The sequence below is a fragment of the Lactuca saligna genome, chromosome 4 (assembly GCF_052625555.1).
Source record: "Lactuca saligna cultivar CGN05327 chromosome 4, ASM5262555v1, whole genome shotgun sequence".
Taxonomy (NCBI): domain Eukaryota; kingdom Viridiplantae; phylum Streptophyta; class Magnoliopsida; order Asterales; family Asteraceae; genus Lactuca; species Lactuca saligna.
This window is the reverse complement of record NC_136420.1, coordinates 3,171,544-3,191,022: the sequence shown is the minus strand read 5'-3', so window position 1 is coordinate 3,191,022 and position 19,479 is coordinate 3,171,544. Positions and strand designations below refer to the sequence as shown.

Genomic DNA, 19,479 nt, shown 5'->3' with positions numbered 1-19,479 from the left:
AATTAAAGGAACCATCGAGGTTATTGAGGATGAGGATTCCAGTTTACAAATGAATAGGAAGCAAATAAAAGTAGCCATGGAAATGTGTATATTTATTCCTTTTGTTACTTGTGAAGTTAGCTCTTTCATTTTTAATCTACGTTTAGAGAGAAGTAGGGTAATGGATTGAATTTATGTAAAAATGCCATTCCATTTCATTTTTTTCTATTACCGACTACCAACAAACTTCATTGGTATGTTGATAATCAACCACTATATTTTTGTGCTGAAAACATAGTTTTTTGAAGGTTCATGTTCTTTTTCAGTGACACATAGACAAAAATATGGCTGGGAAAGACAATTACATCTAGAATGCAGAAGTGAGTATAATTGGAAATAATGTGTTTTATTATTTTGTAACAAATCAAACTAAGAATATCCACAATACACATAACAAAAAAAAACCCACTAGTTATATGGCTTATATCTAACTAATAACTTTTAAAAACTAAAAGAAGAGAGGTCATTTCAGACTTCACCAATTTCACTGCGTCCAACACCACCACCACCACCACCAAGGCTGCACAACTGCAGTAGCTCCACCACCGCCGCCTCGATCTCCTCCTCCCCTTTCATACTCAAATTAGAACTCATTTTCTTAGCTGTTTCCCTCACCACCTCCCCTAACTTACTAACGACCACGTGCCGAACAACCGCCGCCATCTTCTCCCGACTGAGCCGCCCATTTTCGTCCCTCACCACCTCCATCCCAATCCCAACCTCCTCCACCAAACGAGCGTTGATCGGCTGATCAAGATGCATTGGCATGGCTATTACTGGAACACCATACTTCATAGCTTCTATAGCTGAACTCCATCCACAGTGACTCACAAATCCACCAACGTTTTTGTGGCCTAATATTTTTCCTTGTGGCGCCCACCCTTCAATCACTAGTCCTTTATCCTTCACCCTTTCAAGAAACCCTAATGGCAAAGCTTCTGATAGGCTAAGTTTTCTTTCAACTTTTGGAAACCTTAAAACCCAGATGAAATTCACATCGCTTAATTCTAACCCGTATGCGATTTCTTCCAAATCATCATCAGAAAGAAAATATTCGCTCCCGAAAGAAACAAAAACAGTAGATCCAACAGCTTTTGTTTCAAGCCACTGCATCACACTGTTTTGTTCCTCGTCTTCTACAGGAGATGGTTCTGCAACAAGTGGACCTACTGGCACAATCCTTTTATCAGTAAGAACAGAAAGGTAATCACTGTACTTACCTTCAATCTCCTTGAAAGATTTTACAAGAACCAAATCGGAAGATCGATTTACACACTCCATTACAAAGTCTTCATCTTTACGCATATCCTCTAAGCTTTTCACAACCTTTCCAAACTCGTAGCTACGATAGTAGATGGTGGAGAAGGGAAGCGCAATGCCAGGGCGGTTGCTCAAGTGAAAATGAACCATGGTGGCAGCAACACTTGTGGTGATGAACACCACCGAAGGGATTGAAAGGGCGGAGGCCACCACCGGAGCCCATGGTTGAATGATATCGTAAATCAGCAAATCAGGTAGTAGGTTTTTCAAGATATCTGAAAACTCATCGGTTGCCATGTCAAAAGCTTTCTTGAGAACAGGCATAAGATGAGATGGGAGGCCATTGGTGGTGTGAAGTTGTGTTGGTAGCTCCGGTAGAGGCGGAAGGTTAAGCTCTATGAACTGAATTGCATGTGAAGTCTTAATTGATTTGAGATTTGCAGGAGTCGAACATAGGTGGATGTTAAAGAGGTTGGTGTTGCTTAGTTTTTTGGCTAGCTCTAGGAAAGGAGAAATGTGACCATGGCCTAGCCACGGGAACATCAAAACAGTTTGCTTTCTTTCAAATCCGTTCGTCGTCATGTTTGTGAATGAGATGAAAAGGAATTCTGAAAAGCAATTCTGCAATTAGTTAGTACAATATATTAGTACAAAAAGGAATTAAATGATGTTTTAAAAAGCAAATTTATCAAGAACTTACAATCTGTTAACTTCGTTGTTATTAATTATGGCTTTTAGAGTAATTTAATTATGGGCTTTTATCTTATGTTCTCCAAGGAAAAAAATCACGTTGGCAAGTAAAATAAATATCACAGAGGCAAAAACAAACATTTGGTGCGCATGATTATAAAAGGATTGATTGCACATTCCCAACAGTAAATCCAAACCAGAAAATTATACGTATATAGGTAAAGAGAAATCTTGATAAAAACAATAATAAAACACAGTTGAAAGCACAAACGAAACTATATAAAAACAATAATAAAACACAGTTGATTGCAGAAAATAGAAGGATTCGAGGTCATACTTCTGAATGGAGACGACACAGAATAATGAACCACAAGAAATATGGTCGAAATACGGGTTGCAGATATATATAATCGAGAAGCCAATGTAATTAATAGTAGAAAAGATATGAAAATCACGTAAAGGATTTTGTTTTGATTTCATGCATGGATAATAGTAGGATAGTTGTGTAATGTAAAACAAAGATATGGAATTGAATTTAGATTCTTGTTAGATACATCGTATATGGTATAATTTATAGTTGCAAATAACATAAAATAATTTTATTATAAATATATTAGTAAACTCTTCATATAAAGATTTGATAATTTGAGATGCCAAAGAGAACACAAACATTTCGGGCGTTTATATATTAAGAAATCACAGAAAACCAAATGAAAAAAAGTTTCAGATTCAAATGGAATAAAATCATTTTGAAGCTCTTGAAGAAACTGCTATCAAGGCATGCATCAACCCTTTTCTATAATATCAAAATAATGAATCAAATTCTTACGTAAATAGTAACAAAGCTCTTCATCTTGTTTACATCAAATTGTATCTTTGTCCAAAACTTTAAATCTTTATATATATATATATATATATATATATATATATATATATATATATATATATATATATATATATATATATATATATATATATATATATATATATAGAGAGAGAGAGAGAGAGAGGGGGAGAGGGAGGGAGCTAGATCCATGTATTTAAAGTAATTATTGTGTTATTGTATACACCAATCAGAATTTAGATAAATCAAATCATTTAATAAATAATATAATGGTATTATACTAATCTTATTATTAGTTAATTATGGTAAAATAGATATATAATTGGATATTAGCTGTATTCCTAGTAAATCGCAAGAAGCACATATATATTTATAGCATTCAATCGGCATCAAGATTCAAAACCCTAAATTGAAAGGAGTTGATCCGTACACAACAATTTTTCTCTATACACAACAATTGATGCTTTAAAATATTGTATTGTACAACTATATAATGCATGAATTGTTGTGTATGGTAAAAAACTGTTGTGCACGAATCACTTCGCTAAATTGAAGCCAGTATCGTTCTTGATCTACCGTCTGATCCTAAATTGAACATTCAGACGATTATCAAGATGTAAATCAAAGTCAACAGCATCTCTAATCTACTGATTCTTCTTCTTCTACATAATCTGTATCGCTCTCGCACTCCTCTCGCACACAGAAATTTGTCTCGCTCTTGTCTCTCGCACACAGCACACAACACTCGTCTCTCTATCAATCGCCGATAATCACGTTCGCACCAGCAATCGGCAACAACTTCAATCCCCGATAAGCGGTTTAAACCAGTTTACTACTTTAGTTAACCAATTCGAGCATGAAACCCGAAGCACCTTGATTAATATTGAGATTTGAGTATGCTCAGAAATGGAATCAGCCGATGAAATAAAAACCCTAGAAAACGGTATCAATTGGAGAAGTCGTATCTTATATCCTACTCTCCGCAGAGGTTTTTCTCCAAATTCACTAGCTTTAATTTTGCTTTATTTCCATTAAATTTGCAGAATATGAACAACAAAGGATTGAACACATAGGATTTAGATGTATTTGATTATTAATATTGTATATGATAAGTTTAAAACCATGTTTTTCCGATGCCGAAACTAGGTACAAGTTAATAGTGAATTTAATTTTCCATTTGGCTTTTCATCATTCAACTTTGAGATTAGGGTTTTGATCAAACTTTCGACTAGAAACTGTTCATATCATGTATTCATGTTGTGGCACAGTTAATGCTCATCGGTTTTACTATATTTATATTACAGGTTCATAGAAAGTTCCCAATAAGTAAACACACCAAAAGTATAGTCTGAAACTATGTTGTAAATATTTGCTTTTTGATTAGAAATTGTTAGAGGAGGGATTGGAGTAGCACCAAAACATCAAAAGGTTCACGGCCTTGCAAACATGTCTGCAACTTATGCCACTAATCTTGCCATAGTCACCGGTTGCTATTGTGGTAAACAATCAGTATTCACTTCTCCTTTTTGCTATCAATGATCAACAATTGAGTAAACTACTTTCTAGTAATCCCTTAGTGGCTTGTGTATTTTATACGATTTCAATTCTATCAAAATGGAATCATGAATTCAAATTCTATCGAAATGGAAACACGAATTCTAATTCTCTTGGAATGGAATATGGATATTTTCTCATTAATTATACATGTTCTACAATTTTTGGTTATTGGTTTTGGTGCAGTTAACAAGCCCTCATATTTTTCCAAAGGAATATAGTTTTTTATTTATCATTTGCTAATGCGTTATTTGATTCTGAACTACAATGTGATTTGTTTTCACAGATGTTGATGCTTGATGTAACGCTCGTAGATCCAGGCTAGTCAATTTAGAGACAATAAGCATCAAAAATAACTTTTTGATGGAAGATTATTTAGAAGGATTAATCTTAACCAAGTTGTAGTATATTTCACAAGGTTTACATGCATATAAAGAACCGGCAGAACCGGCACGACACAACGTGATGTAAACAGTGAATTTACGTTAGAGCGATATTTATCCAAAACAATCTAAATGAGAATTGAAGATCTCATCGATAATAGTCCAACGATAAAAAGACAGACGAAAACGGAGTTCAGATGAAGGAGTTATGAGTTTATAACGGAGTTTTCCTGTCCCGGCCTACTAAAAATAATATATAAGTAATATAATTATAATATATTAAAAATAAAGTCAAAATTAGCCAATTGAGTCTAAACGAGAGTTGTAGATCATAATCTCACCTTCGCGTCGATATAAAGAACGTCGAAAACGGAGTTCGTATGCAAAAGTTATGAGTTTCTGAAGTTCGGGATGCGAAACCCCAAAACTATTAGAGACCATGACGTGGCAAGCAGTGCCACGACGTGGAAAGTCTCCTGACATCTCCGGAGTCCTCCAGATGCAACTTTCAATGACGTATGCAATGACGACCAAGCACACAACGTGGAAAAAGGATCCCACGACGTGGCAAGGGCCAAATTTGTCGTATAAATAGATTTGAAGGGCCAGCCGACTATAGTTGCTCCATCCCTTCTCTCCCACTCCCGATACACCCTCTAAGCCCTATTTTAACCCCCCGAAGCCTCGGTATCAACCCCGAGACCCGAAGCAAGTCCCGAAGCACCGAAGATCCCGAGAATAAAAGAGTTTCCGAGCCGAAGCTCTGCCTGCGAGAAACCCGGTGTGTGAAGTGATCTCGGTTTCACCGAAGAATATCTACTTGAAGAGTCGTAGTGTTGTCCGATCATCTTCTAATCAAGTGAGTGTATAGTCCCTTTCATAAACACGATTGTAATACAAGTATTGTTTGAATGTATTAAGTATATGTTTGGTGTGAGTGTATAGTCCCTTTCATAAACATGATTGTAATACAAGTATTGTTTGAATGTATTAAGTATATGTTTGGTGTGAGTGTATAGTCACTTTCGTCTTACACATAGATATGAAGTATTTTATAAAATACGTGCTATGTGTATATATATAGTTGTTTATATGTGTGAGTGTGTGGTCACTTTCTTCTAACACATAAATGAAATATGTGTTATGTGTATAATATAAAGTTGTGTATAATATGTGTGAGTGTGTGGTTACTTTCTTCTAACGTATAGATTTGAAGTATTTGCTAAGAAATACGTATTATGTGTTTATACATTGTTTGATTATTTGAGATGAGTGTGGAATGGACGTTTTATATAGTTTTTAAATGAGTTAAACTGTATATGTATTTTATATCTACGAATATGTTGGGTAGAACATGGGTAGATGAGATAGTTGGTATGTGATAAAATAAGAATAATGTCGGCAGATGCACCAAATAGAGATGTCATAATAGTAGCAGATGCGCTTAAGAATAATATTGGTAGATGCACCAAATAGAGATGTCATAATACTAGCAGATGCGCTTAAGAATAATATTGGTAGATGCACCAAATAGAGAATGTCATAATACTAGCAGATGCGCTTATAGGATAATCCTGGCAGATGCGCTTATAGGATAAGGTCGGCAGATGCGCCTAATAGTGAATATCGTAATCCTGGCAGAGGCGCTTAAATGATAAAGTTGGTAGATGCACCTTAAATAACAATAGAATTTATGTCTATTTCTTAAAGTCAAATTTTAGGAATGAATGAATAAAGGATAGGTAATTCTTAGGGTAAAACCTTAAGAAATAAAGAAGATAATGAGGATGGGTAATTGGGTTGGTTGTTTGATGATTAAATATAATAATTATATTATTGTCGGTTGAAAACCCTATATGCTCACCAGGCTCCCAAGCCTGACCCACTCAGTTTAATTGTATCACAGGTATCGATACGAAGCTGCTTTGCACTGAGAGATTAAAGGAGATGTAAATCACTAGAGTATATGAATGTATGTTCTATTTATGCTTATGCGTCTATATCGGAACATAACATCCCGAGGTTTTATTATTTAATGAAAATACATTCTTTTTGAGAAATGTTTTCATAAGTTTCTATCATATCTATTTTTAGGAACAAATTCCACAACCGTTTTCTTTAAATGATTACTCTGATTTTAAAATAAAGCATAAACAAATCGATCTTTTCTGGCTGTGAAATTGGGGATATCACACTTGAAGAAGTTGATTGTTGAAGAACGGACAACAAAATTGAAAGTGTTTCTTAGCAACATTATTCTTTTAGAATGAATTAGTGTATTTGTTAGATTTTTGATGTTTTTTTACCGATTTGAAAGTTTTTTTTTGTTTTATTCTTATATAATTAATGTAATTTTTAGCAATTGTTACATGTATTCTATAAGAATTAATGTAATTTTTTGTTTTAATTCTTCAATTGATGGTTCGAGAATATTGTTATTCTACAAGAAACTTTTAAAGTGATGATCAAGAAAATATGTTTAAGAATATTTTTATTATTTTATGGTTTAAGAATATTTTAATTTTTTAACATACTCAAACATATTCTTCAAGAATGTCCGAATTAAAAACCTTATAATTCGTAAAATCGAATTTAAAAAATTAATAGAATCTATGATCCCTTAAAATATGCAAATTTCCTTTATTAAATCTTTATAAATTAACTAAAATACCCTTCTAGTTAAATTAGATGGTATTTTTCAATTATATTTAATTGAATAAGATGTATTGATCACTTTCTTAAAATAAGTAAAATTGATTGGCTTACATTTATGCATACAATAACACAATATTTACTTTGAATAGAATAACCATATATATATATATATATAAGGGAGCGTTCAATCGAGAACATTTCTTATCGCGGAAAAATTTGAGAACAAATTTGAAAAACACAAATTTATTAATTAAAATTATAAAATAATATTCATATAAATCAAAAAATGATTACAAACAATTAAAAAACCCACTAACTAACACCACTCACCACCCAACCAACACCACCCACCTCCATAACCCATCACTAACCACCGCCACCAACTACTGTGACATCCCCAAAATCACGAACATAAAAGGCCGATTTAATTTATGCTTTTAAAAAAAATTCAGAGTAATCTTTTGATTTAGAAAAGTTGTGGAATTTGTTCCAAAAACAAAATATGATAAAAAAAATTTATCAAAGCATTTCTTTTAGAAAATGTATTTTAATTATATACCAAAACTCGGGATGTCATGTTCCAATACAGACCAAAAGCATAAACGGCACATTATAAGCCTTACAACAGTTATATACAACTACTCTCGCGCCACTATCTATAATACAAAGAACCTAAGTGGGTCAGGCTTGGGAGTCTGGTGAGCATATAGGGTTTTCAACCCACAATAAATAATTATATTTAATTTTCACCAACCAACAATAACCTGATTACCCATTCACGTTATCCTCACTTTACGTTCCTTTGACAACAACTATTACAATGGACTTAATCTAGGATTTTTCATCGGGATGGACATTACTGCAAAGGGGTTTCCTCAACAATAGATGTCCTAAAGGCAACCATGAGGGGGATAGAGTACATCGGTGAACACATCATTCACAACACCTATAGGTTATGAGCCTGCCAGCGTTCCACTGGACTGTCTAGAAAGTGTCTGTGGCCGACATCCATACTCCGCTAGATGTCTAAGTCAACAACAGCATCGAGGCCTCTCATCAATTTATCACACGTCAACTATCTACCCATGTTCTAACCCAACATATTATGTAGATAACAATATATAAACATACATTCATATATAACTTAAAACTTGATGAGATATTCATTAAATATACATTCTAAATGTCATATCATATCATATATATATATATATATATATATATATATATATATATATATATACACACACACACATATAGCACGTACTCTATATGAGATACTTCATAGTTATGTGTTACAAGAAAAGGGAAGATACCCTCACTCAAAACATTTACTTAATACATACAACAATACTTCTATTAACAATCGTGTTTATGAAAGAGACTATGCACTCACATGATAATACGATGCTCGGATAATACTATGGCTCTTATAGTAGTATTCTTCGGTGAAACTATGATCTCTTCACTCACCGGGCTTCTCTCAGGCAGAGTTTCGGCTCGAAAACTCTGTTCTTCTTAGGATCTTCAGGGCTTCGGGACTCACTTCGGGTCTCGGGATGATATCGGGGCTTTGGGGGTACTTCAAGATGGCTAGAGAGAGTATCGGAAGTGAGAGAGTATGGAATTAGCAACCATGGTCGGCTGCCCTTCAACTTTTATTTATAGGGCTGAATTTATGTGCTCACGTTGTAAGCTACAATTACTCACGTCGTGAGCTCAGTATCTCACTACGTTTCTCATTAAGCCACTTACTCTGGAAGGCTTCCATCACATGCTCACGTCATGAACACTATGCTCACGTCGTGAGCTCTGACACAGGTGGAAGTTCGTGCCCCGAACTTCAGAAATTCGTATCTTTCACATACGAGCTCCGTTTTCGACGTGCCCCGAACTCAATTAATACATTTCTATTACTTCAAAACTAGTTACAAAGGTTAACCTAGACTATTACATCAATATTAATACCTAGCCTAGAAACACAGACGTTACAATTCTCTCCCCTTTAGGATGATTATGTCCCTGGAATCACACATCAACAAACAAATGTGAATAGCGACTTATCATGTCACTCTCCGTCTCCCAGTTGAGATTTGGCCCATTCGTATGTTTCCAATGGACAAGTACTAAATCGACCATCTTGTGTCGCATCTTCTTAGTCTTTCAGTCAACGATTGCCTCTGGTTCTTCAATTAACCTCTTATTTTCATGAATTCTTAATTCTGAAAGTGGAATCATGTTAGGAACTTCTCCCGTGAACTTCCTCAAATAACACACATGAAAAGTGTTATGAATTCTATTCAGTTTTTCGGGTAATTCTAGCTTGTAAGCTTGGTTCCTAATCCTTTGAAGAACTTTAAATTGTCCAATAAACCTTGGACTCAACTTTCCCCTTTTACCAAATCTTATAAGTCCCTTCCACAGTGACACTTTAAGCAAAACCGAATCCCCAACTTCAAAAGTCATCAGTCGTCTTTTGTTGTCAGCATAACTCTTTTGACGATCCTGAGCTGCTAACATTCTTTCCTTAATCACTTTCAACTTTTCAGCAGTCTGATGGACTATCTCAGGTCCCATAAACGGTTTTTCCCCAGCCTCAAGCCAACAAGACGGCGTATGACACTTTTGTCCATACAAAGCTTGATAAGGTGCCATCTTTATGCTTGAGTGGAAACTATTATTGTGGAGAATTCTACCAGAGGTAAATGTTCATCCCAGTTACCTTGGAATGCCAAGGTACATGCTCTCAGCCTATCTTCAAGCGTTTGTATCGTTCGTTCGCTCTGACCATCAGTATGTGGATGGTAAGTTATACTCAAACACAACTTGGTACCCAATTCCTATTGTAGACTTTTCCAAACCCTCGAGGTGAAACGGGTATCATGATCCGACACAATCATTAACGGAACACCGTGAAGCCTTACAATTTCTTTCATGTAAGAATTCGCAAGCTTATCCATACACCATTTCTCGTTGGCTGCTATGAAGTGTGCACTCTTAGTGAAGCGATCAACGACCACCGAAATCATGTCGTGCTCGTTCTTTGTTCTGGGCAGCTTAGTGACAAAATCCATAGCAATGTCTTCCCATTTACCCATAGGCACAGGTAAAGATTCTAAACTCTCGTATGGTTTCTGATGTTGTGCCTTGACCCACACACATGTCACACACTCCACCACGTACTTTGCAATATCAAGCTTCATCGTCGGCCACCAGTAGTAGGGTTTCAGGTCCCTATACATTTTTGTGCTGCCAGAATGAATCAAGTACATGGTTTTGTGAGCTTCTTCCATCAGAAAATCTCTTACTCCTCCTGTCTTAGGCACCCAAATTCGATCTTGGAATACCTTCAGTCTGTGACTGTTTATACCGAACACTAACGTCTTTCCCAAACGTTCCCCCTTTCATTCATTCTTCTCAGAAGCATCTTCTTGAGCTTTCTTTATACTTTCCACAATGGTTGAGACAACTTATATTCTCAACTCTCTTGGCATTTTTCTTTCAAGATTGACTTTCCGACTGAGAGCATCAGCGACAACATTTGCTTTACCGGGATGGTAAAGTATCTCAAAGTAATAGTCCTGAAGTAGTTCTAGCCAGCATCGCTGCCTCATATTCAATTTTTTCTGACTAAAGAGATATTTGAGACTCTTATGATCAGTGAAAATTTTGCACTTCGTGCCATAGAGGTAATGCCTCCATATCTTCAGAGCGAAAACTATCGCTGCCAGCTCCAAATCGTGAGTGGGGTAGTTCTTTCATGCTCCTTTAGCTGTCAAGATGCATATGCTAACACCTTTTCTCTTTGGGTCAAAACACAACCCATCCCAACCCAACCCCAGACGCATCGTTATAGACAGCGAAGTCTTCAACTCCATCGGGTAAAGAAAGAATCGGTGTCTCACATAGCTTCTTTTTTAGCAACTCGAATGCTTCTTTGTGCTTATCATTCCAATCATAAGTCGCTCCTTTGTGGGTCAAAGCTATTAGTGGACGGCCAACCCTAAGAGGCAAACTCTAATCTCGTTTATTATATAAACGACTCTTCTCTTTGAGAAGAGACACACGAAAATTATTAGCTTAGTTGTTCTTCAGATGAACATAAAATTCTTCTAGCAATTTGGCTTAAAAAATTTATGCCTAGAATCATAAGTGTCATCTTGGATTATCTTATGCTGAATTTCATGCAACCCAAACATAGTGTAGAAATATCAGTTTGGAAAGTGTTCACACGATCCAAGGGATATCCAGATCTCTAACATAAACCTTATTACCTTCAACACTTCATTTTTTAACATCCAGTGTTAAAGATGCACGGTGTTAGGTTTGTGGGTGTGAGCAATATGTTGAAAGATGTTATCACACTCAAAAGTTGTCACCTCACATGTTGTTATATATGGTTATATAACACCAAGTGACGAAATCGACAACATGTTATAAGACTTACTAATTTTCATGTCATCATTTCTTTTCTTTTTTTTTTTTTGATTTATTTCCTTTCTTTTTTTTTTATAAAAGTCCGATTTATTTATTTATTTATTTATTTATTTATTTTGATTTTTTTTTGTTTTTGTTTTTTTTTATGTTATAATATTTATGAAAAAAAAATCTAAATTAATAAGACATGTTATTTAATTAAATCATAATTTAAACATAACATTAAAAAACTAAAAATAACATTACACAAAAATAAAAAATAACATTGAACGCAAAAAAAATACAATAGTCCTAATTTAAAAACATAAAAACGCTATGATAGCCCTAGTCCAAATATTTCTTTTATTTTATCTTTCGGGACACTTGAATTTCTCATAGCATCATATGGTCTTTCTTACGAATGCGAAGAATTGCCAAATTCTTCATCATTTGATCTTCCTCTACTTGACGACGAAGGAATTCCATGTGTTAGCGTTGTATTTCAACTTTTTCATTTTCTATTAAATAGTGTTGATCCAACTTTTCTTTCATTTTTGCCAACTCTTATTCCTTTCTTTCAGCTTCATCCGCATGTCGTTGAGCCTACTTCACTTTGTCACGCCCAACCGGTCGTCATTAGGGGGGGGGGGGGGGGTGTCCTTCGATGTCGTTGGAGATGTCATCAGTATCGGCGTTGAGATCTTTGTTAGTTTGTGTGTCGAAAACGTCAAACGAACTTGAATTACGAGACATCTTTGATTATACCTCCAATGTTGGCATTTTAATCCATTTTTGATCAATTCTCACAATTTCCCATATTTTTTTCATACTCACAAGTGTGTCTCATTTCGACATTATATTGCTCCCTCGCGGATTTGAACAAATTGAAATCATTCGCACCACTTTGCTTTTGCGAAAAAAGTCTGTTGAAGAACACATTGAACTTGGTGCACCTATGACTGATTGGAGTCCACTTACTACTAAGCAAATCGATATTGCGATATAGATGTTTCTTCATAAGTGTGAAATTTTCTGAGCATGGCTTCCCAAAAACCAACTCTCCTCATATCATTTCCTATAGTTGGATTTTTTTGAAGTTACATACCACGACTCTGTCAACGTGTACTCCTCCGGTTTCCTCCATAGTAGAGTTTCTTCACTTTTCGCGATCGCTTTTCCTTTCTTTTTCCCTTTCCATCTAACTTTCTAACTACCTCCCACTTGCGTTTCGAGAACCGTATCTTGCTTTGGTTATGTAGCTGGTGGTTGTGTGGTTGTTTGTGGCATGGAATCAAATTTACTGAAAATATTTTGTTGAAGTTTTGAGTTTTGTTGCATCTAGAGCGATGTAGGAAATTGTATTGGGGTGAGGCGGGATTAAAAATGTTTCCTTGAAATGGTATTTGTAGTGAGTTTTGAGTGTTGAGGATGTTCGTATAGTTTTCATATGCCGCAAAACTCGTCAAAACGGATGTATTTCTGTTTAGTGGATGGGTGTTTAGGTTTTGCTTCATAGTTTTGTTGAAAGAAAATATGGTTGATTTTTATGTAAATAGAATGAGAAATAGAATAATGGTGTAATAATTTTGTGTGTATATATGGGTATGTACTATTTATATGTGAAAAGGTAATAAGCTAATATATATATATATATATATATATATATATATATATATATATATATATATATATATATATATATATATATATATATATATATGAGCTTTTTCAAACGGTTGCTTTTACCAGAAATATTTGAAAACACGCGTTGCTAGCCGTTATCATAGTCACAAAAGAACCCTTAACGCAGAGTTAGGATGGTGTTTTAGGCGTTATAACGTCGTTGAGGCTATGCCACATCGGCAAAAAAATATCTAAATAAGCGTTCAAATTCACAATGATGTGCTTAAAAGAAGAGTAAACAATGACTCATATGATAAATTTACGATATATTTTATTAATTAAATATCACATAAGCATTGTATCATCTTTTAAACTAGAAGTGCACTCACTTGTAGGCTACACCAGAAAAACTAGCCAATTAAGGTCCATGTAGAGGTGAGCAACGGGTTCTGATTCGTGAATAGTAAAACCGGTTCAACCTTAAAACAGGTTCGGTTCAAACCGATTCCATTATTATTAAACTTGAACCTATCTAAACCGGTTACACCTGTTCTAAACCGGTTTGATCAGTTTGACTACCCGTTCTAAACCGATTCACGGTTATTAAATCGGTTCTAAACCGGTTTCAATGTCTAAAATCTCGAACGGGTTCAAACCGACAGTTTGATTCTTGAATCGATTCGGTTCATAATGAACCGGTTCATGGTGAACCGGTTTACCGATTAAGTGATCGGTTCGGATCCTAAACCGGTTTTTTTGTGCAAGCCTAGGCGCACGATCTTTGCTTGGGCCACCAAATGTCCCATAATTTTAGGGGCTTTCCGCTTTCATTATATTTCATGGTTTTTTAAGTAATAGCAAAATATATTTGTACTGATTTATTTATTATATAGGTATTAAATTATACTTATACTTGGAAATATATGGTGAGAGAGCTTGACATTAACCCTATATGTTTAATTAACATTTTTATGTTATGTCAAGTGAACACGTTCATATTGAAACATCACAACATGTTGACATGGTAGAATTAGAAGATGAAAGGGTAAAAAGGGGGAAAAATTGGAGATAAAAAAATTCATTCTTACAAATAAACAAATAACTTTCATTTTGCTATTACAACCAAAACTTTTCCTGTTTAGTTTGTGCCGCATCATGTAATTTTCATTAAATAGATTTCAATTTCTTACTGAAAACATTTTTATTAAATGTTAATTTGATTTCAGGATTGGATATTGTAGCAATTTTTTAAACCGGTAGTTGTAGTTGAGTTCATCCTAAACAGGCTCTGACAAACCACATCAACATTTATATAGCCACCAAATACACAAATATCTGTTAAAAGCTAGATACTTAAAAATTAAAAACATACTATGTTTCAAAAGATGTACGTATAAATTAGTACTTATAGAGAGATTATAGAAACAGCTTTTGTAAAAGTGTTTCGATTAGAGATAAACAATAAGCTGATTTAGCTAGAAACAAAATGAGATAGCTTTCTAAATTTAGCTTATTTAACTTATCCCTAACCACAATAAGCTGATGTTTATTGTTTTTTATTGAAACACTTAAACTTGGCTTATGGTATAGGCACCCTCTTATTTCCATTTCCAAACACCATCTAAATATTACCAAAACAGCATCCTCATGCAACACTATAGATTATAAGAAAGACAAAACTTAATAAAGATTTCAATTTCTACCATAAAAAATATCCAATATCCTGGTACAAAATCAAAATATGTAGAGAACAACTTCAGTCTTTAAAAACCAAAATATCAATCAATCCAAAAGTACTTGAAAACTTAATCAAGGTTTCTTCGACTTGCCACTAGTTGCCAATTGAGATTCAGCCTGAAAATATAACAAACTAAAAATTAGCATATATTATATTATTTATCAAAAACACTTATAAAACTCCATGAAGATTAAAATTTAAACATTACCTCCTTTTTCACAGGTTCTTCCTTCTCAGATAAAGTCAACTCAATATGGCAAGGTGATGACATATAAGCTACAAACATATAAAAAACTCCCCCCAATCAATTTTTGTTTTTATATTAATAAAAAAAAAAGTAAAAAAAACTTACGGTTGATTCTCCCATGAGCACGGTAAGTTCTCCTTCTTTGTTTTTGTGCTTGGTTGACTTGTATATGAGAAATGAAAAGGGCATCCACATCCAACCCTTTCACCTACAAGGTTAAGGTTTTGTTATTTTTATTTTACAAGAAATCACTTTATAATTTAAAAAAAAAAAAAGGAAGCAATTACATACCTCAGCATTGCTTTCAGCATTCTTGAGCAAATCCAAAATGAACTTTGCTGACTTGGCAGGCCACCTACCTTGACCGTTGGAATGTCTGTTTTTAGCCTGAGCTGTACGACCAACACCCCTACAAAATCGGGTGAAGGGAATAGCCTGTTTATGGATCAGGACATCTTCCAAATACCTCTTAGCCTTTATTAAAGGCATTTTCCTGAGAGCATGTGCTGTTTCTCTGGTATTCTGGGAAATTAAAAAAAAAAAAAAAAAAAAAAAAACATAACATGAGAATGTGAGTTGATGTATTATTTACAACACATGAAATAAACAATTAAAGAGATGAATAGAATAAGTTACCTTGAAGTGACATCTGAGATCTGAACCCCTGGCCTTGCAGGCTGCAAGATAGGTAGCAACAATCATGTAAGATTATAAAGATAGAATAAGTCTATTATTAATAGCTAATGTCAAAGGGGTAGATAAAAATCTTAATTCATATAGTGATCTTCAACGCTTTTCAAATCAGATAACTCTCAATATAACGCTTGCTACAATACAGGGATTTTACAAGGCATTCATATAAACTATGATTCTTTAAAGATAACACCCTTTTATTTATTACCCAATACCCTCAAATGATAGTTCCATACTTATAAAGAAGCTAAGTCTTCTTTTCAGATTTTAAACCTTGAGCTTACATTCAAAAAGATAGAAGTATTTTGCATACATGCGAAGTAGCTGATATGTGTACGTCGTATTTTAGCTAAAAGGTACAATTAAAATCAACGATAGGTTGTTCATTAGCTATATTATCCGAAACTCAGATCGCATCGGTGTATCAATGATGCATTATGCAATAATTAAGCGTCAAAGTACAGCACATCATCTCAGGTTTCGAACAACAGTAAAATACGCTAAGCATGAGTTTCAATAAGAGGTGCAAACAGGAAACATGTACGTATAAACATAGAATTAGTAAATGGGTATCGAGATTCAGATACTTACATTTGGTGGGATTATCAGGCTCCTTTGAGTATTTGACCTGCAAAATTAACAACGGAGGTCTTTCAGAACCTCAAACGATTTTCCGACTAATAGATAGCATGAAATGTACAGAGAGTAAGGGATTACCATGGCTGCTGTTACTCCTCCTGCGGTGAGGGGAACGGGTTTTCGGTTTGAGGGTTTCCGGCGCAGCTCGTGTACTCCGCGTTTATATATATATGGCACACAAAGAAAACCTAGGGCGTAAGAAAGTGAGCCATAGTGGGCTCTTTCTTGGGCCTCATTAAAGAGGAAATATTACGACACATATCATATCATACGGTCAAAATTAGTCTTTGCTATAGTTAGCACGTAAAATGTTTAAAAAAAATTATTGGACATATATTTGTAACCGTTGATGTTTCCAAAGGAATTGAAATATCAAATATGGATGATTTGAAATCTGCAATGTGTTAATTTAACATGGAATATATGTTGCTTTATGTTTGTTTTGTAGACTTGTCAAAGTATTTATTAAAGATGATAAACAAAAAAATATATATATTAAACACCTGCCAATTAAAACTTATGTTTTTATGGAATTTTGCACGTAATGTATATAGCAAAAAATAGTTTTACAAAACATATATATATATATATATATATATATATATATATATATATATATATATATATACACACACTTGATAAAAACAATTAATAAATATTTTGTTTTGGGGCAAGGTTGTTAAAAGAATTTGTGTTAGTTAAAGAGTTAAAAAAAATAAGCTGAAAACATGTGACTATGTGTATCTATGATATGGTTGTATGTGTGAGGTATGATACACGTAGAAGTAGGTGTGGGTGTCCACGTAAACTGAGAGTAAGGATGGCTTGGACGTTAGTTCGGGTTTGGATAGATGGTGAGTAGGCTTTGGGTTTGGGTTCAAGTAGGGTGGGATAGGAGTGGATGCGGTCACTGATATTGTCATATTTGTATATACTTTCAGGCAGTATTTGAATATATTTTTATACATATTTTGGTTATTTGCATAGATAAATGGTACTTATAAGGTTAAATTATATTTTACAGCCCAAAAGAATACATTTTGAAGAAAAGGGACTGAATGCGTTAAAGAATGAAACTTTGAAGGATAAAGGCTTGAAAGATTAAAAAAAATCCAGAAAAATACATATTCACGACGTGAGTATTAAGAACTCACGACGTGAGTTAGGACTTTCCAGAAGATAGACATCGCGGATCAAGACTCCTCGTTGAACACGAATAACTATTGAACTCACGGCATGAGATGCATATGCTCACGACATGAGTGTGGATATTTCGAAAAATATATAAGTCCTTGATCCCTACGGCTTTTGAAGGTTGGCTGACTTGAGAAGGGTTCCAGGAGTTGAATTTCAGAAGATGGAAGGCTTGGGAATTGATTTTAATACCAAGGAAGAAAAAGGAGTTCATAATTTACTTTCTAGTTTGGTACATTATGATGTTTTTAAGTTATGACTTGTTTATGTTTATTTGTTAGAATTAGTAGCTAAATCTAGATGCTTCTGTTAGCTAGATGAAGCTGGAACTCATGGTTTGTTTATAGTAATTCAAACTTTTCTTGTTGGTTAATGTCTTGTGTTTGATTGATTATACCTAGCATGCCTGATTTGATAACTAGATTGCTTTAAATTCTTATTTTGTGTAGTTAGTGACTATTAACCTACATGAATTTGATTACCCAGTAGTTTAGTGAACATTAGATTATTAGAGCTAAAATCGAACCAATCTTAGATAAGTAATTGAACTATTGAATTTAGATGTGCTAGAGAACTCATATCATGACCATAACTGTGTTTGTCAATTCAATCTTACATAGCTCCAATTATATTTAATAATTGATTTTGTGCTAAGTTATATGTGACCATACATAGCTCTACATTGATTAATTGAATTGCTAATAATGTTTTAATTGGTAACCAACATGAATTATCATAATTAATATTAAAACCATTGAGAGAAAGTGGATTCAAACTAACAGAAGTGTTTTATAATCTGATTGAATAGTTGATAAGGAATCGAGTTCATCTAAACTTGCAAAATTAGATAAAAATCATTACTATTCTAGAAATTTAGGTTAACTTAATGGTAGATAGATTAATTAGTTAATATTGTTCCCTTTGTTCGATACCCTACATGCTTGAACTATATTGCTAATCGATAGGTACATTGTCTTTCGTGTGATTATTTGTGTTTGAAGTAGTAGGATTAAAACTAGTGCATTTTACTCACATCGAGTTTTTGGCGCCGTTGTCGGGGAACGACCATTTTAGTTGTTAATTTATTTGCTTTAGGTTAATCGATCCTTTTTGTGGGGATAAAACCTACAAAAAAGTTATTTTTCAACTTAGCTCTTTGTTCAAAACTGAATTAACGATGTGAGTCTTTAAGGTCCACGACGTGAATCCAATCATTTTTTTCTTTGTTTTTCCGTTTTTGTTCAGTTTTACATTTTTTATTTTTGTTTATTTTGCAGTAGTTCATGACCAGAGGTTCCAACACGCCTTTAGTGCCACCACTTGAAGATCCAGAGTCGGCCATTCACAAAAAGACGGATAAAAACGTGAAAGAAGACCAACTACCAAAGAGCTCACCATTTAAAGAACTTAAATCGGTTTTTAGGAAAAAGAAAGGAAATAACATGGGCGAATCTAGTAGTCAAAGGAATGAAGACAACAAATTAGAGAGCTTTGAACAAAATCC

The 19,479-nt window shown here is 34.2% G+C and overlaps 1 protein-coding gene and 1 pseudogene across 1 annotated transcript; both read right to left on the bottom strand.

Annotated features, from left to right (window-relative positions):
• Positions 1 to 507: 507 nt before the first annotated feature.
• Positions 508 to 1,881, bottom strand: LOC145038398 (UDP-glucosyltransferase 29 pseudogene; annotated as a pseudogene).
• Positions 1,882 to 15,144: 13,263 nt separating this feature from the next.
• Positions 15,145 to 16,996, bottom strand: LOC145041059 (large ribosomal subunit protein uL22y-like). Its single transcript, XM_078988971.1, has 7 exons — positions 16,860 to 16,996; positions 16,734 to 16,770; positions 16,086 to 16,126; positions 15,741 to 15,971; positions 15,555 to 15,657; positions 15,411 to 15,478; positions 15,145 to 15,318 (listed from the first exon to the last, which is right to left on the bottom strand). Exons 1-7 carry the CDS (start codon positions 16,860 to 16,862, stop codon positions 15,274 to 15,276), a joined length of 528 nt encoding a protein of 175 aa, XP_078845097.1. The 5' UTR covers positions 16,863 to 16,996; the 3' UTR covers positions 15,145 to 15,273.
• Positions 16,997 to 19,479: the final 2,483 nt, after the last annotated feature.

Excerpts from the sequence above, each read along its gene's own strand:
- LOC145041059 (XM_078988971.1), bottom strand. Across the intron at positions 15,972-16,085 it reads ATCTCAGATGTCACTTCAAG|AATACCAGAGAAACAGCACA; the intron begins GTAACTTATTCT and ends TTAATTTCCCAG. Across the intron at positions 15,479-15,554 it reads TGCTCATGGGAGAATCAACC|CTTATATGTCATCACCTTGC; the intron begins GTAAGTTTTTTT and ends ATATGTTTGTAG.